Source organism: Argiope bruennichi, chromosome 1, assembly GCF_947563725.1.
Source record: "Argiope bruennichi chromosome 1, qqArgBrue1.1, whole genome shotgun sequence".
Taxonomy (NCBI): domain Eukaryota; kingdom Metazoa; phylum Arthropoda; class Arachnida; order Araneae; family Araneidae; genus Argiope; species Argiope bruennichi.
In genome coordinates, this window is record NC_079151.1 from 51,512,378 (window position 1) to 51,535,671 (window position 23,294).

Below are 23,294 nucleotides of genomic sequence, written 5' to 3' on the forward strand. Positions count from 1 at the left end.
ATGGTCAAGCTATAAAAAATTGTCTCATCGCTTCTTACTTCTGAAGTTTAGTAAAGACCTTTTTACGAACACTTTTGCATTCTAGAAATTTGATAAAAACCTGCTTTTTAACTATATATATATAACTTTAGCTTTAAAAAATTGCAGAAAAATGTGATTATATATTTTACAAAGAAATGAAAATGCTTTAACAACTTCTAGTTTCCATAAATAAAGAAACAAATTTGCAAAGTTAAAAAAAGAGCCAATTCTGCAGTTAGAAGAAAAATGAAAAAAGAAAAAAAAATGTTAACTGAAGTATTTTATTTTTTAAAGTATTTTTTTAGAGCCAGCACAAGACAATATATCGCACTGGTTGAAAATTTAACAAAACTCCTCAAAAAACACACTTTTAAACACTTTTTACGGATCCCTTTTCAAAATTAAGTACTTCAGTTACTTTCAAAGTTAAGAACATCAGTTTTAAGGTGCTTAAAAATGATTTTCAAATTTTAGCACTTTTCATTAATGCACCCTGACTTCATGTATTTTGCATCAATTTCTGCAGATTTTTCAGATCAGTTTCATGAAGGAAATCCTTAACAAATAAGGTACGAAATTTTTGTACCGTCTAATTTTTAACTATTTCATTTTCATGTGAACATATGTGAAAAAATTTCCAATAAATCATTGAATGCATCAAAGGACGAATGTGATGCAACAAGTTTTAATGCCCATAAAAATTCAGCTTTAAATTAGTGTTCGTGAACTAAAAAGTTCGAAATTAATTTATTTTCAGACATTAAATTTAACTTTTTTGAATTTGATTATATTACCTGTATTCCTTTTAGATAGATACTAATTCCAATATCAGTGATGAATCTTTTGAATGAGCAAACAGTTTTGTACGTTTCCCTCTTTTAACATGAATAGTATGTGTTCCCATATTTCCCTTAGGATAATTATCTTCTTACAAATTATGCAGTGAATAACAAATGAATTTTGCAGAACTTCTCGAACCTTTCAGCAAAATCAGGTTGATGTTTTTATCCATCCAATTCATATTAAATACAAATTTTAAGCAGCTCCTAGTTTAAAAAATAATCTCTAATCTACTTTGAATAAGCTCGCAGTTCCTCAAATAATAAACAAATCATTCAATAAACTCAAGTATTGTAAACTAAACACCACCACGTTGCTTTAGCAGAGAAATGTATTCTATTCATTCACACAGTTGTAGAAGACTCGGGCATGTCTTATTAGCTTCCATTCGGAAATTGCTTGGAAAAAGAATAAATATTTTGTAAATAGAAACTGGAATTATCTAAAACAGAAAAAAAGTGGGCGAGAGAGAGAGAAAAAAAAGGCATTTCTGCGTTGCACAATTGCGATTGGTACTGTTTCGTTTTTGGAAGCTATGACTATGATCTTTTATGCTTGAAATCTTTAGAGATTGGCATTTATTAAATAGGGGGGGAGGGAACTCAAACTTAAAATTCCCTATATTTTCCTCGTTTTTATAAAAATGTTCTAGACTTTTTTAAGACTATTGTTAAATTCCCTGTGTTTTCATGGTGGCGTGGGAATCCTGATGCATGTGCATCTAGACCGATTTTTAGCCAACCAGTCATATATCAAAGCTATTTGTCAAATTTACTAAAAAAAAAAATATCCATGTTGGTAAGGTGTTTAAGAATGAAATGATTTGTTTCATTCCAGTGGGATCACCTCTATCCATAGTGTTTACCCACATGTCAATCAGAACTGAACAATAATTTTACTTAAAAAAAAAAAAAATCATTTACAAATACAAAATTGAACATCTGCATCAAACTAAGAAAAATTCTTCAATGAGATGAAAATTGCAGTGACTTTCAGCTCACGAACTAAAATGGGGGGGGGATCGATTACATGCTGGTTCAATGCTTAAACAGTAAAATAGAAGGGAAAAATGGGAAATTGATCCTAATAAATTTTTCCCCCCTTTATTACATAAATGTTGCCTTTCAAATTGTTTTTTGTTTTTTTTTAATTACAAGAGGCATGTGTGCCTAAAATGTATCATACAAATTATTTTTTTGTATTTAATATTATTTTTAAATAATACAACATTTTGTTGAATGTATGGAAAATTTTAAACAAACACAAAATTTTAAAAAAATGTTAAAAGAAAATATTAGCAATAACATTCATTTCATGTCGTGTATAGCATCCATCCATATGAAAAACTCAACAAAAAAATTTCTGAGAAAAGGGAAAAAAATTATTATTGTAAAAGATACTTATTTTATTAAAATAAACTGTTTCAGAATTATAGTTATGGGTGAATATTTTACATCCAATATTGAATAATAATACCCAAAATTCATACTTTTGCTCTCGTAACAAATAGTATGCTCAATTTGACATTTGAAAAAAGTGGGAAGGGGAATAGCTCCATATATATCTTTTTAAATAAAAAAGATCCACTAAAGCATAAAATCAGAACAGTTATAGGAGCTAGGCTTTAGTTAGGTTGCTTTTTGAAAGAGTGTGTAAAACTATTTTCGTTAATTATGTGGATAGCTTGTCGTACTCAAAAAAGCAAACAAAAACTTTGGATGAAACATTTTATATTTATGCATAATATAGATATGGTGGTTAATCTTTCTTTAATATAATCTACTTTAGACTATCGTTAAAAGTTTGATTTTCATTAATTGCCAACAATGTTTCATTCGACTTATGAAAAAATAACAGCAAATTATCATGTTCGATAAAAATTATCGATTTATTAAAGAAATATCCAATTTTATAATAAAATTTCTGGATTTTGTTCGACCTCCCAGAAATCCCAGATAATTCTTGGTTTTCCTGTTTGGCAGGCCAATCCTACTACACGTTAGACAGAATCAAGGAACATAAAATAAAGCATTTACCCCAAATTCTAATACAAAAAATAAGATTAATAAAAATGAAAAATGGCATCAGAAAATGGCGATATTTCATATTTTGTAACAAATGCTATGCAATTTTAACTAATAAATTATAAGAGCAAAATCCATTCTTAAACTAGATTTATATAATGGCATGCCATAAATTTTTAACAAAGAAATAAATGTTCAAACTTAATTATGAAAATGAAAGTCTGAAAAGCTTCGACACTACACATAATTTTAAAGTTTTTGAATAAAAGCTTAACAGAATATATGAGGTAATCTAATATATAAAAAAGCATTTGTGTTTGCGGATATTTTATGCACTGCCATACCGTTCATCCAATTGCTATAAAACTTTGCCAACTTTATCTTGCACTTGCATGAAGGTTATATACATAATATAATTATAATATCTAATATATAAAAATGTATTTTTATTTGTTCGTATTTTATGCATTTTCATACTGTTCATCTGATTGCGATACAATTTTGGCAATTTATTGCTTGCACTTGCACGAAGGTCATAGGCATAGTACAATTATTATTTTTTATTTTGAACATAATAAAATTTAAAAACAAATCATTTCATACATTTCTATGATTCAACATTATTTTAAAATGACAATCAACAAAAGACAAATAGTAAACAGCACGATATTTGGAGTTGATCACACATATATCAAACAAAATAAAATTATTATCATTGATGCCAATTAATGCAAGTGCAATGAAATCGAAAATGTTTAGTGCAAGTGCCAATTTTTTTTCTTTTCGTTAATGAATAGTCATTTACACAAGACATTGTCAATCAGAGGGCGCAATATTTTGGCTGCGGTGAACCGCACATATCATTCAGAGATTATCTCACACATAAAATACAGAATTTTTTATTAATGCCAATTAATATAAGTTAAATATAATGGAAATTTTCCAGTGCAGACATAATTTTCTATTTATTCAGTGACATTTCGATTATACAAGTATATATTGTGTTGACTGCTTCATCAAAAAATTAACCTTAGAAACATTCATCATTTAGTAGATCTACCAGTACAACATGCAGAAATAAGCAAATGCGAGTTTCTCAAACAAACAAAGAACGATAAGCAGGCAATGAAGCAGATCATTTATAACTTGCAAGTTCATATGCTTTATAACAAAAAAACACATGGCAAGAATAAGCCAACTAACTATTCTTCATGGAAAGTCGAATGGAGAAGCTGTGCTTATTCCGTGCATTCCCATTATTCCCATCAACATGCCTTCTGATTTCATATGACTGCAATTTCCCATTCGACTTGCATTCTCAATGACCATAAGCAAGGTGCAAAGCAAATCACTTCAAGTGCAGACTGAATCTTGAAAATATATGTTTTTTGCATGGCCAGTTGTATGTTGAATGCTTACAAGTCAGACAACCAAGAAATTTATTTGTTTTTGCGATAGATTGAAAAACAAAAATTATTATTTACCCTAAAAGACTTAAATAATTAATGTAAAAAAATAGAATATTATTTATACTTCTCCTTTATATATCATTCAATTTCAATGAATGTACGCATTGTTGACAAGAAAATCGATATCATTCTTTCAATAATTCCGAATTAAACAAGATAGCTATTTCAAATTTAAAACAATATTTCCAAAATTATTTGTTCTGTGGCAACAATGCGCTAGGTACCAGCTAGTAAGCAATAAAATGAAATAATTTACAAATAATTATAAGCACACCTTTTTCATAGTTGTGGGCACCATCTGGCAATGCTAGAGTTGGTAAATGCTTCCAAGGCTCAGGTAAATCACTGCTTTTGATGTTTTCCCCTTCAACTAAAGGTGGATATGAATATTCCACCTGAAAAAGAAATTATACATCACAAAACAACTAAAAATTATTACTAAAATTTTTCGAACTGATTTTAGAAGCGCATTTGAATAAAGACCTAAATAAGATACATCAATGCTTTTATTTGGTCTTTTTCTATATAAAAAAGAAGGGTTAATACTAATAATAAATGCTAATGCTTAGTTATAATAATTACTTATAATTATAATCAATACTATTGCTTGATAAGAATAATAAGGAATGCTTAATTCTAATTTATGGAAAGAAAGCAGCAAGAACATTAATAAATTTAATCTGTATTTTTCTTTTGAATTATGCTAGCATCTCTATTACAGCAAATGACATATTAAGAAATTCAATTTTTTTGATTAAAATAATAACAGTTATAAAAAATATTAACGTTTCAAATTTTTAAGAAATGTAGTGTTTTATAAGGCTAATCATTCACATGTGGAATTTTGTTCAAATATTAAGAAAGATAAGATTATAGTAACTTTCCAGTTCCAAAGGAGTTTACAGAAACATACATGATTGATTAAGCAAAATACTTTTATAAAACATTTTGTTTGAACCTGATTTATTCCTTAAAATTTTCAGATGTTATGATGAAGCACTTATCACTGAGAGATGGATTGAGGGTTTTTATATAAAATAATGACATACGCCGAAATTGAAACAATTGGTTTTCTGTATAAAATTTCTATGTCTGTCACCATTGCTTGGAGATAAATTATGGAAAATTATTCATGTATATTATACTTACTTTGACCTCTAAAGCACTAATGTAACAGTAGAAGTAGTGCATTAGGTAATAAATTGATAATTTTTTAATACATTGCCTAATAATTTTAAATTAGACTAGAGAAAATTATACACTTTTAAAGAGAATAAGTTATTTATTCATATTTAATAAATAAAAAATCTAAAATTCATGAATTTTACTAACAAATCAGTTAATTTTTTAAATAAATAAACTGCATTTTTCCTGGAAAAAAATTAATCAAATAAAACTTTTAAACCCACATATTTACCTTTTTTATAGCTTTTAAATGCAAACTGCAGAAATTGTATTAAAATTTGTAATTTTTTTTGTAGGTATGAAATTATCAATTAGCCATAATTTTTTGTTTATGAAAAATGAAGTTGAGACAAAACCATAAAAATATACAATTTTGATCTAAATATTTTAAATTGCAATTGTAATTACATTTATATTTTCAACTTTCAATGATCTTAGTTTCTTCACAATGCTGCTTGATTTAGATTAGAAATATAGCATTTTCTTTCTTTTTACTGTATTAAAAAAAAAACAGCATTTGAAAGTAATTATTATTTTTTTATCTACTATTTTTTGCTGTTTAATATATTTCTATGATTATAAATATTATGTAATTTAATAATTAATATATTTTTTTTTATTTATAGATAAGCCCACATTTGAAAAAATATTCATTCAGGACAACTCGCTTCCTGATTCAGGATAAATATTCATTCATTTAACTCAGAAATAATACCTAACAGACTTATTCAATATTTTTTACTCCCAAATCTCTTCTAGGATGACTGAGTAGATTTTAATAATTCACTTATAAAGTATTCTATTCAAAATTTTATGATCATGCTACACATATCTGAAAAAGTATAAATCAAATGTTCAGTCAACTTTTTGCACTTGACAAATATCTATTTTTCAAACTGTTATTACAACAAAATAATAACATTTCTTAATAAAAATGCTGGTGGTTTTAAATAAAAAGAATTTCATGCAAAATGTGTTTTCTTTAAACAAATATAAACTATGTACTTACAACACAGCCTTTCTTATGGTGAAATCCTATCACAAAAACATGTATTATAGGCATATCACAGTTGAACATAAGCGTATCAGCCATTTTTGTAGATTGAAGCTAAAATAGATACATACATAAAACACTAAAAAAGATGTTTTTGGTAGAAAAAAAATCTATAGTAAAATATTACAAAAAATTTAGAATCAATATTTAGTAATTCATTAATTAAAAAAAAAATCATTTTGTTCTTTGAAAATAATTTTCAGACAAGTAATTATATTTAATCAAGGAGTATGAAATCAACTTACTTTAGAATTCATCTATTTTCACTATTCATGATCGGAAAATCTACTTCTTCCGTACATAATAAAGCAATTAATTTTGATACCTATTAAAATAAATATTACATACAATAAAATGAAAAAAAAAAAATGTACTGTTGGAAAGTTTTTTACATTGCACTAAAGCAACAAGTTCATGTTTAATGTAAGTACAACATAAATAATACAATTAAATATTATTACCTTTCTTACTAAACAACATTTATATTAGAAATGAAAACAACTTTTCAATCCATTGATATAACAAAAAAAATGAAGTATTCTCATATCTTCAAGCATAGACATTTATTTTAAATAAGCAATATTGAAATTAAAATTATCATAAAATAGATATACACCAAGACCATTCAAATTAGAAATATGTAACAATAATAATTTTTAAAGTACTTTTTCAGTTTTATTTTAACTGAATATTTCAATCCTTTCTCCAACAATATTTCTTTTTAATTTTCATTGCATGGCAAAACTCTATTCATGGAATAAAAGAATAAACAATAATGCAAAATAACGCTATTAGATTCATAGTTTCTTAAATTATTAAAGTTCAAACATACCATGCGAAATAAATAGAATTACACTGAAGTATCAATCAATCATCTTGATTATAAAATCTTTATAAAAATTTAATACATGAAAACATTATATTGCCTAAGTTTTAAATTACACACTGAAACTGTATATTTTAGAATCTATTCTCTTAATAGACCTTAGATTTTAGAATTTTAAAATATAACCTAACGCAAAAGAAATTTAATCTGCGATTTTATTCTGAGCGAAATATACGATAACTCTATAACCAATAAAATACTATCTCTATAACCATTAAAATATTAATGATATCAATCGTAAAAATAGAAGAAAAAAAAAGAAATTATAAGTTATGTAGAAAATATATATTCTATTAGATTTTTCGAGGTTTGATGATTTAGTATTTGGTTAAGTATACCAAATATGATTTACTTCAGATGAATGAAAACATCACACCCAACACATTTTAAATGAAAACAAGAATAAAAACAATAGAAAACGATGTCAAAACAACTGCAGACATTAAATGCACATTAATATAACTAATATTATTTTTTAAAAATCTAACCTCAATAGAAAAAAGGGTGATATGAGCTACAATGTCATCATCTGATAGAAATTTGTTGATATAAATAACTCAAATACATTTAAAACGAAATCAGAGGTAGCCATATGTGTAATTAGAAGTTGTAGTTAGTAGAAAGTAACACGAGGATTGACACTATTAGTTCTTAAATCGGAAACAAATATTAGTTAAACAAACATTCGACAAAGAAATGTAAGTTAAAAATTTTAAACGAATATTTAGAGTTTTTTTATATAATGCAATCTTTAGTAGAAAAAAAAATGAAAAAACAAAAGTAACTATTTATTCTCTATTATAGAAATAGAGAGAGAAAATCCATTTATTGTGGGAATTAACGCTTATTAAATCATTTACTTGATCAATTTAATCAGAACATACCAGTTTTAGGGATATTTCATGCTTAAATAAACAGGGCTACTACATCAAAACCCATTCATTCATACTGGGAATTTGTAGTGACGTCACATTAAAAAATGAAGTCTTGCTGTAGACAGAAACTTACATTGGATGTCTATAGTATTGTAATAAAATAAGTGAAGAACGCTCAATAAATACTGAGAGAGCTGATATATAAAAATAAAGTTTTATTACATTATCATGTGAATACAGTATATAATAATTTCCATAAATAATTATTCTAAATATTGTCCACTTTTTTTTTGTCTTGAAAACTGTTGTCTCTTTGAATAAGCAATGATTTTGTCACAGAGAGGCTGGGATTTCGGAGTGCTTCCTCTGTGATTGGTGTTTTACTAAAAATTTTAGTTTTTGGTTGAGCCTCTGAAGATGGTGTGTAAGGGGTTATGGCATTAATATATGAAAATGTGTGGAAGATGGAAATTCGGAAAAAATTATTATGTGATTGATTCATATTTTTATCGGATCATTAATTGGACAAATTAAGAATTCTCATACTAATAGAGAGCGGCTTTTAGACATTGTTTTTCTTCAGAGCCGATAAGATGGAGAGAAGAAACTGAATCGAACCACCGTTAAGGGTAAGTGACATGTAAATAGTTTAGTTATATAGCAAGTATGTGTTTGAAAAATTATTTTGAACGATTTTTTATTGTATATATTTATATATATGGGAAATTTAAACTATTGCCTTAATTGATAGTGCACATGCAAGATTTCATTTAAGTACACATTTGATGATTGTATGATGTTTATGTCAGACTTACTTATTTTCAGTAGGTAGAATACTATTTTTAACAAACTAGTATGGTAGGATATTTTTTTTAATTCATGTTCTGGAATTATTGTGGGTTTATCTAAAAATAAATAATTATTGATGCTGTGAATTGATAAACGCGTACGTTCAGTAATAAACAAATGTATATTCTTGTTTATTGTGAATTGATAAAAATCTTGCATAAAATTTGAGAGGATATTAATACAAATGTCTATGCAATTGTTCCGTGTAATTTATGCTATCTATATCAATTTAATTTATCAAAATCTGAACGTTGACGTGTTTTCGGGAAAAAAAATAGCTGCATTAAAAGACTTACCAATGCACGGAATTGGTTTGATAAATATTTTTATATATCGTGATTAGTTTGCAATTAATTATATTATTGAATTGCAAAATTTTATTTGTAACTAAAAAATAAAAAATGCGGGTGGGCTTCAGATCATTGAAAATACTTTCTAACCGAGGTAATACTTTGTGATTAAGTAAAATATTTGAGTTAAAAATTAATGTGTAGGATGCATAAGTAGTATTATTTTCAGCTTTTATTGTTAATTGGATGTTTCATATGTTGAATATTATATGCTTTATTTTCTTATTTATTAATGACCTTACTATTATATATTTGTTTGTGGTTAAAATATGGATTTATAATTTAGTTATTATTGTATGTCTATATAAGAATCAAAATATATTTCACTGTTTGTTTTTTTAATTTGATGGAAATAACTAAAAATAATATTCTTATTCATAAAATTCATTTTCTTATTCAGATCAGTTAAGATTTTAAGTAATTGAAAGGATACAATTTGAAATCAAAGAAAAATATTTATGTGGCAAGCTTTTGTTTTAACTAGTAGACATTTTATTTAAATAAAGCACTCATAAATATTTTTATTAACACATTTCAGTAAACTAAAATCTTGTTTTAAGTTAAGTTTTTTTATATTGCACATTTTTTTTTCTTATTACAATTTATTAAATTTATAGATTTGAAAATTTAATAAGATAAACTGTAGTTTTTAGGTTCTTTATTAAAAATTTTAAGCATAAAATTTTAATATTTCTTAAAATTAAATAAAATATATATAATCTTTATTCATAGTTTCATTATAAAATATTTAGTTGGCACAATTAAAGAAATTATAGAAAAAAAAATAATTCTTTTAGTATATAATTATTTATGAATCATCATGTTAAAATAAAAATTTAGACAAATAAGAGATTATTTATTGTTATATCAATGCAGTGTTATTAGTGTCTTGTAATTTTTATATATTAAAAGAAATTGTGAAGCTTCAAATAAATTACATTTGCAATCTTATGAATCGATAGGTTTTAAAATTCTTAATTTCTGTTAACTCAAATTAAATATAAAAGTATCATTTTTTTCTCTTCACCTATTAAAGAATATAATTTATTTTATGGGTCTATTTCTAAAATATAAAATACTGTAAGTAAGCAGTTTAAAATTTTATTTTCTTGTTGTTACAGCATATCCTGGATGCAAGTTGCTGCTAAGAACAAAAATGTTGCTTTAGTTGTTCATTTTAGTAGCACAGGGTATAAAGAATAATAATGTTACTTAAATCAGGTATAATTATTATTAATATTATTTTGATCATTATAAAATTATTTTTATATGTGTTTTATTTCCATATTCTAATATATTTTTTCAGGAATTTAAAGAAGTAATACATCTTTTTCATTCATACATATCGCATATATGAGTAGTATTTGTATGTTTTAATTTTTCTTTCTTTCTTTCCCCCCCCCTTATTTTAATATTGAGAGGTGGCTATTTTTGATTCAATTAATACTCCTCTCAAATAATTAAATATTCAAATCAATTGTCATAAAATAAATCTTTCCTTTTAAAAATATACAAAAAAAAATGAATCTTCAAAATGAAGTTTAAAAAAATTAGAAGGGAAAAATGATGCAATGATCACATTTTATGTTCTCAGTTTATGATATGTATAGCATCACATTTTACTTTGAAGAGTTAACTTTATTGAATATTATTTTAAATCTGCATTTTTGAATGCGAATTATAATCTTTTTTATTGTAACCTGTGGAATATCATCAATTTATTTTTGCATTTCTTTAATTTATTTAAATCTTAGATTAACATATATTTGTTTATTGTTACCCAGTTTTATTTTTATAACATGTCAGATATCTAACTGATTCTAACCTATTACATTTTTTTTTTTTTATTTGTTTGATGCTGATATGTATGAATTAATAATTTGAAAATTTGCTTGCACTCTCTCTAATATGTAATTATTAATATTCTAGATATGTTAGCTGCTTTTTTATGATCATTTGATTTACCAGTATTAAACATCACTAACAATTTTAATTAGATATTTTATGTAATTATATCTTATGGTCTCCTCAGTGTAATATTTTGAAACTTCAAATTTTCGTGTGTTTTCACTCGTACTATTTTAAAAGCCTTGTAGCATTCTCTTCAATGTGCTATGCATTTTCAGATTTTCCATTTATATCCTTATATACCCAATTATATTACAGGAAAGAGCAAAAAAATTTGAAAATGGGTATACTTTAAAATTTTTTCACTATTGCTTGATTCTGAAGTTTAAATTCAAAATTTCATTAAAAGCATACTTTATATTAAAACATATGAGATTAGAATAGTATCCCATAACTTAATGTCATTTTCAAGTACAATTAAAATACTTTTTCAATAACCTAAGATCTGAATTTTAAACAACCTGAATGTTTTATTAATGTCTACCTTGTTTACTGCTCATATATATCTTTTCATATTTTTTTAATTAAAAAAACTTTAAAGTTTTTTTTTTTTTTTAAATCCATGTTTCAAGACTCATTATATATCAGTGATGTGTATTGCTGTCTTTATGGTAATTTTCATGCCATAGTTTTAAGTATGTTATTAAGCATAAAAATTTATGATGTTAATTATAGCTTCAGAAACTTATATGAATTAATTTATTTTAAACCTTAATTTTTTATCTTTAAAATTGTCTGTATTACTTTATTCTAAAGTTTTCTCTTATTTTCTGATTCAGATCTGACTTAAAAAAAAATTTATTTCTAACATGCATTCTAAAAAGTTGATAACCATTGCATTCTTTTTGGTAACAAACAAAGTGATAAAAAAATTTTAACACCCATCCGTGCCTTCCAAAGATATCTAAGATTCCCTTTCTTAAATCTACACATGCCAAAGAAATCTCTAAAAGAATCTCTTAGTAAAATCACTAAGGGAAGTACTTCTGTCACTTTTGCTCTTGTATTCTGGTATATATAGACGTGCCCTACCTTTGTTCCAATATGCAATCATGACCTCCCTTGGAAAAATAAATTGAAGTTAAATTGAGTTTTATCTTCTTTTCTGCCATGTATCTGCAAAATTGTGTTTACATATGTTTGATAATATTTTCTAGATAATGAAGAAAAATTTTAATCCAGTATAAAATGTTATCCATATAAAATGTTTATCTTGATATGACTGATGATTTATCCTATGAATTATTAATGAAAGGTTCTATTGTTTTGTTTATTAGGTGGTGTCTCTTACAATGGATAATATACATAGTCTTGACCCAAGGAAACAAGAACTTCTGGAAGCTAGATTCTTAGGCAACAGGGTTAGTATAGAAGTTAATTTTCAATTGTTTATATATATATATATATATATATATATATATATATATATATATATAATATAATATAATATAATTTATGAACAGAATTCTTTCCTAAAAGAGCTATGAAAAGTCTTATAATAAGAGGTGAAATTGATAAAATGAATTAAATTTTATAGTTAAACCAATTAATAAAATATTCTACATAAAATAAGAATTTAAAAGTTTATCTATTCAGATATCAGGTATTTTGAAAGATCTGCTTGATTTTATTGCATTTTTACAGTGCTTAAAATTTATGACAGAAACAAAATAATTAAATACAGCCTTTTTATTTCATTTTTAATGTTTTATGATAACCACAAATGCCATGTATAAAATGAATTTTTCATAATATTTAGCTGTCAAGAAGCTGTGTTAAGGCCAAAACATCCACTTTTTCTTAGTTAAAATATGAAATCTATTGTAAAATTACAGCTTTTCTATTCTTTATATTTATTCTATTCTGATATCACAATGAGATGTTTAAAATGCCCTATTCTGCTTATTGAAATGATTAGTGTTTTGATCAATCTATATTTTCTAATAAAATTGTGGTGAAAATATTTTGAAGAAATATAATTATAGATTGTTGAGAAAACTACTGCTAATTTATGCCTCTGTGTGTATGACTATATATTTAGATTGTATATTTACTGAATATTCTTTAATTTTATATATGTATATTGTACAGTAAAGGTTTCTTAAAATCCATAAGTAAGGATAACCCATAAGTAAATGTCTAATGGGATTTAATAATTGAGGATAATAAATACTATTTTAATACCTCTTTAAAATAAAAGATGCCATTTTACTGTGAAATACCTGTTGTTGTTGAATATGATTTTCTTACTGTAAGAGTGTCAGATTTCTATAGCTTTAAATACTTTGAAAACAACTATTAACTATACACATAAATATGTGAAAAATGTAATTCAGAAAAAAAAAATTATATGCATAAGTTATAAAAAGACTGCACATTCATAATATTAAGTATAAAATGAAATTCTTATTTAAAAACATAATTCAGATATATTTTTTGATAATGAAAACTGCAATTTTAAGATTTGATGAACAGTATAATCAAATAGGGTAGTCTATCATTTCAACATTTAAAAATATTGTTACTAATTTTTTAAGGTCTGTTCAAATTTAGAGAAAAATTATACTAGAAGCAAATTTATATAGTTAAAAGTTAGTTAGAAGAAATTTAAAGTTAGTTAGAAGAAAGTTAGTTAGAAGAAATTTAAAGTTAGTTAGAAGAAATTTAAAAGTTATAGTCAAAAATTTCTGTAGATTTTTAGTGAATTATTTTACTTCATTCTGAGCCCACTTTTCCATCCTCTAAAGTATATTTGTACCCAATTCAATTAATTCTTAATTGAATAATGTATCATGTAGAGCACCAACAATTTGATAAATTTATTTACTTTTATACTTTTATTGTTAGTTGGCATCATTTTAAGACAATTTATATATATATATATATATATATATATATATATATATATATATATATATAAGAAAATTGTCAAATTTGATGTCGGTATAAAAAATCTTTAATATTGTGTTCAGTTTGTTTTGATTTTCTTGTATACATATTGCCAGGCATTGAACATTTTATTCTTATTATTTTATCTAGTTCAGAAAAGCAATTTTATGGTTAGAATAAAATTGATTTCCGTGTTTGAAATATCTTGGTGATAAAAAATGCCAAAGAATTTCTTTTAAAGGAATTAAAGTTGTAAATGTATTGAAAAAAAAAACAAAAAAAACAGGCTACTACTAACTATGGCATTAGAAAAGTCACTTATATGTAAATAAAAAGTAATGTTTTTGAATACGTGAAGAAAAAATAATAATGTGGCAACAATCTTTAAATTAATTGTATTTCCACGATTTATTAGCCCTCAAGTAAAAAAAAAAAAGTATTTGTAGCACTAAATCTAAATGGTAGATTACAGTATACTTGCTCCCTATGTTAAATGTTTTACTTTTGCTTCATAATAATAAAATAGCTTTAAAGTTCTAACTACATAACTTATATTTATATTCTTAGAAATTTTGATTGTAATTTTTGGAGGAAAATTTGAATTTTTAGAATTTTTATTTTGAAATTACAAGGCGAAATTTTAATTTTGCATATTTCAACTTGCTTGTTATATTGTGAAATGTGTTAATTTACTCAAAAGATAGTTGCAATGTGTTTGCTGACTTTTTAAAGTTTATTGTAATATATTTTTAAAACCTAATAGTGCAGTTTTAGAATCTTTGTGTCTGTCCAATTTTAATGAGTGAAATGTACATTCAATGTTTGTTATTTAACTAGTTGCCTGTGGTAATCATCTTGATCTATGGGATTATCAATTTAAAAAATTTCAGTTAAATCTTTTATGCATAGCTGAAACTTTATGTAGGTTGGCAAAACTGCAAATCAATGATATCAGGAAATTTTATTTATCTGAAAAAATTAAAGAATTTGTAAAAAACATTTAAAAATTAGGGTAAATTGCCCGCAAGAATGTTTCGCTTTAAGTATATGCAATTTTGCATTATCGTTTCTGTGCCTCCATTGCCTAATGTCACCAAACAATCATAGCAATAACCTGGGATCATTTTCTTTCAAGAATATGGCAATTTTTTTGAAATTTCATTACAATAAGAAGAATGATAAACTGATAAATGGTTTTAACAGAAATCTTAATGAAACTCTTGGTAAGATTTTTTATTTTTAAAGAATAGGGAGAGTGAATAAATTTTTATTTGACCTGCTTTCAACTTAAAACTTGCAATGATACCATATCATTTTTAAAAATGGTAATAATATGTTCTCATGACAACATTAATGTTGAGAAAATTTTTTCCCTAAATAAAGACTGTAAAAGGGGGAATATTAAAGAACAAACACTCATTGTTAAAAAAATTGTTTATGGCAATATTCAAAGAAATAGAAGAATAAGTAATTTTGAAGTTTCAAAGAGATTATTAGTTTGAGAAATTCACAAGCCAAATATGAAGAGTATAAAAATTAAAAAACACTTAAGTGAAAATTTAAACAGAAAAACAGAAAGTAGAATATTAGTTCAAAGAATTAAAAGCAAATAATAATAATTAATGCAGGGCATCTGGAAAAAAGGTTTAATTATTTGAGATTTCGCAGATTCATAAAAGAGATTTTTCAATTTTGAAATTATTAAATGATTATTATTTGTAATTTTTTGCATTTTAATTGTAATAGGCAGGCATTTGTTATTTGTTACTAAATTATCTTTAAATTAGTTTTGCATCTAACATTCTTTGTAATAATAAATGGAATAATAAAACTTTTATTCCTTTATAAAGACCTAAGTTTTTTTATTAGAGCATATAATATTTTGACTTTTTAAAAAAATTTGTTGTTCTAAATTTTTGCTAATATATATATAATATATCACTAATTTTATGTTTACAGGTAACATGTAATTCTGATACTTATACATTATTTATTGTTAGTTTTTAAACTGCTCTAAAGTCTTAAAGTTCATAATAGCATATACTGTTAAAATAATTTAATTTTCTTTGCAAAGAATGATTTTAATGTTTCTTAGAATTTTTATATAGTTTTAAAAACAAAGTATTTTCAGCATTTCTTCCACATAAGAAATGTAATATACTGTTTTAATATCTTTTTAGAATGCTCATTCCATTTTTTAAAAATCAAATTTTAGGAAAATGTATTAATTTTTTTCTTTTTAAGTAATTAGTAAAGGTATTTTTAATGTGTATTGTATACATATAGTGATTCTGATTGGGTTGAAGGCCAGGAAAATGAAGTAATTAGTAGCATTATATCAGATATTTTTCCACAGTTTCTTCTGTAATAGTTGCTCATGCATAGAATTTTAGACTTCAATTTTTATAGGCATTTAATTATTTTAAAGGATTTGCAGCTGTTCAGTTGACAGGAGATGTACATTTTATTAATCTCACCTAAATTGCCTTTTCTCCTTTTTCTTCTCACCTAAAGTTGGAACCCTTACTTGCAAGAAAAATGATAAAATTCAATTAACCAAGTAACTTGTTTGTTGTTTTAAACCATGCTCATAAAATGTATAAAAATAATAAGAGAAATCATTCTATATTGAAATATTGTGAATTATTGATTTTTCATTGGTGTAATTACCCAACCACCTTTGATGACCAGTTATACCAATATTAATGATTGCTAAAATTTTTGATTAGATGCTTTATGTCCTATTTCTTTCCAAACAAAATACTTTGAATTTTGTAACTTGCATTATTTTAAAAATGTATTATTAAATATGCATTATTTTTTTCTCTTTGTACTATGCATTCCACTAATTTTCTTTCTAAATCTTTTTATATCCAATTATGTCACGAGAAAAAGCAGCTGTATCTAAAAATGAATGCATATTTTAAAAAATTGCTTGGTTCTGAAGTTCACCTTTTATTGTCAGTACAACAAAATATTTCAAAAATGTTATTAAAAACATGTGTTAATGTTAAACTATATTTTATATTGAAACATACTTAATATGAAAAAATAAGACAAATCTTATCTCAGTCAATAATGGGCGGGAGGCAGGATAAAATATGAGTAGCAGCACTTGAAACAATTTGAGCTTGTTTCACTTCAATTATAAAATGAAATCTATTATTAAAATAAAAAAAAAATGTCGTTTAAAAAGTTTTTTTTTTTTTTTTTTCCCTGTTTGCTCTAATATTTTTTAAAAATTATGGGGGGGGACCCTTCAAAATTTTGCTTATTTTTTTTAACTAAATAAAATTTTAAAAAATAAAAATTGCTCTGAGTAGCACATTACCACATTCCAAAATATGTGTCAAATTTAATATTTCTACATCAAACCATCTGAACCTGTAGAGCACCAATATACACATATACTTCATTATTAATAGAGATGCTTATTTTATTGAAAACTGTATTTGTCTTATAAATATTATACTCATTTGAAAAAGTTTTTTTGCAAATAAATTGTTTTTTCAGCTTGATAAAGAATCTTTAAAATTTCAAAATTTATAATAAATTATTTACCATTCAGGTTTCTATTTGAATATTAAATACTAAAATGAGGCTATTAAAAAAATATTGTCACTTTTAAGTTTTTCATAATATATAATTTTAATTTGACAAGAATATTATATTGGTATAAAAGTGGCTAAATAACCTCTTTTGGGGAAACTTCCAAATTGTAGATCAGATTATAAAAATCTGTGGTAGGAGCACTTAAATTTAAAGTTTAAGGTTATAATTATTACATCCAACATTGGAACCATTTAAGGCATTGGAAGTATTCATGTTCAAATATTAGTTTAAAGTATATTGTAATCCAGATAGTTTATTTTCTTATTTAGTTATTTGCTCTTTTGTGAGTTTCTATTAAGGAGAAAATATATGCATGTAGAAATGAATTGAAAGATATTAATTTTAAAGATGGCAAAAAAATGCATGATTATTAAAATTGTGTTGAATAATGTAATTTATAGTTGAAATAATATATTAGTTATTTAAAAAAATAATAAATTATGTAGTTATTCTATTTATGTACTATAAGAGATTTTAAAAATGGCGTATATGCTTATATTTTTGTCTTTTTAGAGTTTTTCTAATAGTGTTCAAGAGCAGCTACTGCAGGCACAGCAACAAGTAAACCAGAATGCTAGTATAATGCAGAATACTAGTGGACTAAACCTTGCATTAGGTGCTAACAATAGTAATAGCAATAATAATCAAGATTCTAATCTCAGTGCTGCCAGTGGTAGCTCTGTAAATAGTGATAAAGAAACCGAGGTAATTTTCTGAATTTTTAGAGCAAAAACTCTGTTGTTTATCTTATTATTTTTAAGCTTGTATTCCATTTTTATTTTGTGTATTATCTGTAAAATGAAATTTTAATTTGGTTTTTAAATTGATTTTTGGAATTTGAAAATGATTATTCTATGAATCAATTGAAACTGCCATTAACTGAAAATCTGCTTTGGTTTCAAACTTTTTAAAATTGTCTGATTTTATTTCTGTGCTTTCTCTTGCTATGCACTTCTTTTTGTTCTTAAAGAGCTCACTTTTACTTTTGTCCTTAAATAAAGGCATTAAGTACTATGAAAATTACACAGTAAAATAATAATAATATTCTGTCAATTCGAAATTTATTTTCTACTCTTATTTGCATCATTTATAAGAGAAACTTACATGTTTAAAGCCCATGAATAAACATTACTTGCAAATATTATAATCATAAATTATACTCTTTTGCTGTATCTTTCCTAAGAATAAAATATTATTTGTTAATGTTGTAATCATGATATCTTCTTCCATGCCCCTCTTTCTTCAACTCTGAGATACATTTTATAATATGCTGAATTCTATATTACATAATTACATTAAAAGTCATTAGTGGAAGTCTTTTGAATTTTCTAGATACTATAGTATTGAACTTCTCTCTCTTTTTTAAAATTAAAACTTGAAATAGAATAAATAATATTGCAATATTTTGTGACGTATTTAACTCTGTGCAGAACTATTAAAACAATATATGCTGATGTGATCTATGCAAAATGTGTAATATTTTAAATGTCTTTTTAGTACGAAACTAATTATTAAAGAAATCATACTTCAGAGAAAAAGTCATTTAATGCTGATTTACCGATATTTATGCAACCTGCATCTTTTAAGTTATACATATGTAAATATGTAACTACTACTAATGGTTTCCTTATTTAAATTATGCCTTTTATCGAAATGCAAAAGAGTAGATAAAGTCGGTTAAAAAGGGAATTTTTCAGTAAATTAGCGTCAGTTTATCTAACATTTTGGAGGTTTAAATATTGTGACTTCAATAAAATTGTGCTTGTTATATGCTCAATTTCAAGCAAATATTTCTCTAATTTATAGTTTATAGAAATTAATTCTTAACATAAAGAATGAAATGAACTTCTTTGAAGTTAATTATTCATAGTATGTAGTTTTAAGAGCTTATATATATCTATATATATATATATTCCATGTAATTATTCTGTTCTCTTGGATTTATTAATCTTTTCAGATATAAAGAAAAGTGGAATCGTCAATCCTTAATCAAATATTTTTCTGTCAATGGCATTTTTTAATTGCTTTAATAGTCTTTTGCATTTGTAATATTTTAGGACAATAAAACTTATATTTTACAGGGTCCCTACGAGGTCTCTAAAGTCACAAAAGCCCTCAAAAAGTCAAGAAATGGCAATGTAGGTCATGAAATTTTGACTGAATATTTATAAAAGTTTCAAATCAGTAAAGCTTACATATTTAAAGTTGGTTGTTTTAACCAGTTTTTGTTGTTACTACACCTGATAATTAATATTTTCTAATAAGCTTTTGGTTGGATACTGGCTTAGAAAGCTTTGGTGATACTATGATACAGCATTTTCTCTTTCATCATTTTGTTTGGCATACAGAATTTTTTTCCCCCTTTCTTTGTTTTCTAAATATTTGAGCTTTTCTTTGTGCATGAATGTAATTTTCAAGGAATGACTGTAGATAGAATTTATTCTTTTGAAAATTTATGTATGCTTCAGTTTATCATCACTTTTTTGTTATAATTCTTATTTTTGGAGTTAATTTGAAGTGTATTATTGAAAAAAAATCATAAAATTTTAAGAATTCTCAATCACCTGTTATTTTTGCAATTTCTTTCAAAACTGTCTTAAAAGAATATCAGTCTTGTACAACTATATAATGTATCTTAGCAAACCATTTTATATATATATATATATATATATATAATATAGAGAGAGAGACTTGCATTCAACTTGATTTTGCTTTACTTAAAATTTAAAAGTATTGAAAATTAACATTAAAAAAAAAATATTCCAGACTTTCTTTTCAGATTTATTCTTACTTTTACTAATTTATTGTAAGGATTTTTTTTCCTTCTTTTCACAAAGAAATTTTACAAAGTAATGACTTTTTTCTGTTGCTTCAAAAATTTCATGGCTAATTGATACTTTTTTATATGTCTGTATTACTGTCACATTTCAGTTAATCAACAAGTTGTTGTTGTTAGTATTGTATATTCAAAATTCCTATAGTATACAAAAAAATGAGTGAATATTGTTTATTTAAAACATTATACTTTGTATTAAATTTAACACACAAGTTTATGTTTAAAACAATACTACCTTTTACTGTATTTCAAAATGAGAGGAGAATTTATAATCATTAAGGACTATCTTCAAGAGAGAAAAAATGAAACAATATTATAATAAATGTGTCGCTAACAGAACAGCTACTTTTTTTTTAATAGTAGATTGCTTCCCTATTGAAAAATATTTTCTGATTGTTGTATTACATTATTTTATGAAATACATTGTCTGTAGTTAAAGCTTCCTTTGTTATTATGTATATTTCATATTGAGTTTGTGATATTTAGATCCATTCTTAAAACTCACTTTAGCATTGCTGATTTTACTTATTAAGTGCATTTCTATTATTGTTTACAATCCATGTTCATCTTCTATCTTTTCATAAGGACTCGTCCATTCATAAAAGATTTTTATTGAAATGCCTTCACATTCAGAAGGTTTAACATAAAAATTTGCAAAAAAAAAAAAAAAAAAAGGCATTAATAATAACATACATTATTACAATGGTCTAACTTATTTGGAAGTTCCTACACAGTGCTGCAGGTCTGCACAAATCTCATGTCTTAGAAAGAGCAAAACTATTTTATAGTCAGCTCATTTTATTTTATTAAAATCTAAATGATATAATTTTGAATTGATGATCTTTTTTTTTAATTTGTTCTGAAAACATGTTATTAAAAATGTCTCATAAATTAGACTATTCTGTTTTAATTTATTCTTAATTTTATAATAGCTTATAGTCACATCACATGAAAAATCACTATTATTGCTTGATTTCTATACATTTTTAAGTAAAATTGCCATGATTGATGAGACTTTGAAGAATTTCTGTTTGGTAATTACAGACTGGAATTTAAAATGTAGAGTGTAAAAAAAAGTACAAAGAAATTTTATCAGATATATTGTATTAATTCTATAAAATCGAATTGTATTGTTAATAAGATAAAAAAAATTATTTCATATATATTCATATTGTATTTCAACATAAAAAAAGATGGTTGATTTTTAAACTGAAAGAACTTTGGTTTAAAAAGTAACTTTATAATTTCTTTTGGATGTTTTAGTTGCATTTTAAAAATATTTCTGATATTAATATGAAAATCCATATTTTCATTTCATTTTATTTATATATATCTATGTACCATCAGCGATGGAAAGAAATCAGGCTTAATTTTTTGTTTGAGTTTCCATCTCTCTTCCCTTTATATATTTGTCATAGATATTCATAAATAATTTTATGGCATTTAAGAAAATGCAGTTGTGTTATATAGTTGAATTTAAAGTTTTAAAATTTTGGATATTTTTAATACAATGAAGACTATGCAAATAAAATTAGATTCCCCCCCCCTTTTGTTGTCTTGAGCATAATGCATGGTTATTTTCCATATCTGTTTATGCTTCAATAACTTCTCCTATAAGTATAGATTTTTTTCATCTTGAGCCTTCAATTTTACATTACTTTGAAATTTGTGATGTACTTTTTATTTTCATTATGCATTTAATGCCATTGTGTAGAATATTTGTGTACATTTATTTTTATATATAGAATTGTGATTGTAAGTATATTTTTTATTGATTTTTTTTAATACTTTTCTTTGTTTTTTTTAGTCTCCTGATAAATATACACCACTTAGGCAACAAAGTACAGAAAGAAAACGGAAAAGGAAAGATGATTCTTCCTCATCTGGTAAGTCAAAATCCAAATAATTTAACTATTGTATATTAAGTTTAAATGTGATTATGAGATACAATTTCATTTATACTAATTATTTTTTGGCGTGAAAAATTTATTTTATTTCATTATTCATTTTTCAAAAATTTATTTTATTTCACTTTTGATAAAATACCATTAAAAATAGCCACAGTTTATAGAATATAATCTAAATAATGATTTGTATTTTATAGACTTAGTTTATTCTCGGAAGCCCACTACAGCTGAACCTACTAAGAAAATAAATGAATATTTTAAGGTAATTTTTTTTAATATTTAGTTATATTGTAATGTTTCCTTATATAATATTAGTTATTCATTATTCTTATTTTATGATGTTGTAATATTGATACCATTTTTTTGTTATATATAAAATACAAACAAACAAGTAATGTCCAATCTGCTTTCCTTTACTTATGATGTAAGCCATATGGAGGGAAAAAAAAAATCCCCTTTATATTTTCAATATATATTTTTTCTACATCAATTTTTTTTGGGGGGGTGGGAGTTTTATTCCCCAGGAAGTATTTTTCATGTAGCATTTTTTTCTTCCTGAATTTGTGAGATCTCAGAAATATGAACTGCT

At 24.7% G+C, this 23,294-nt stretch overlaps 2 protein-coding genes across 6 annotated transcripts in view; one reads left to right on the forward strand and one right to left on the reverse strand.

Moving 5' to 3' along the window:
- Positions 1 to 8,074, reverse strand: part of LOC129963953 (late secretory pathway protein AVL9 homolog) — a 35,369-nt gene extending 27,295 nt beyond the window's left edge. For all 3 annotated transcript variants that reach the window (XM_056078587.1, XM_056078578.1, XM_056078595.1), the window contains exons 1-4: positions 7,968 to 8,074; positions 6,839 to 6,918; positions 6,549 to 6,647; positions 4,629 to 4,749 (exon numbers count right to left, since the gene is read on the reverse strand). In XM_056078587.1, coding sequence (XP_055934562.1) covers positions 4,629 to 4,749; positions 6,549 to 6,647; positions 6,839 to 6,850 — 232 coding nt within the window. In that variant the 5' untranslated portion in view covers positions 6,851 to 6,918; positions 7,968 to 8,074. The remainder of the gene's footprint in view (positions 1 to 4,628; positions 4,750 to 6,548; positions 6,648 to 6,838; positions 6,919 to 7,967) is intronic.
- A 397-nt stretch (positions 8,075 to 8,471) lies between these two features.
- LOC129965208 (serine/threonine-protein kinase tousled-like 1) overlaps positions 8,472 to 23,294 on the forward strand; it is a 35,119-nt gene continuing 20,296 nt past the window's right edge. For 2 of the 3 annotated variants that reach the window (XM_056079164.1, XM_056079163.1), the window contains exons 1-7: positions 8,472 to 8,983; positions 10,675 to 10,774; positions 12,739 to 12,822; positions 18,476 to 18,667; positions 20,044 to 20,100; positions 22,606 to 22,684; positions 22,903 to 22,967. In XM_056079164.1, coding sequence (XP_055935139.1) covers positions 12,754 to 12,822; positions 18,476 to 18,667; positions 20,044 to 20,100; positions 22,606 to 22,684; positions 22,903 to 22,967 — 462 coding nt within the window. In that variant the 5' untranslated portion in view covers positions 8,472 to 8,983; positions 10,675 to 10,774; positions 12,739 to 12,753. The remainder of the gene's footprint in view (positions 8,984 to 10,674; positions 10,775 to 12,738; positions 12,823 to 18,475; positions 18,668 to 20,043; positions 20,101 to 22,605; positions 22,685 to 22,902; positions 22,968 to 23,294) is intronic. The other variant, XM_056079165.1, reaches the window with a different exon arrangement.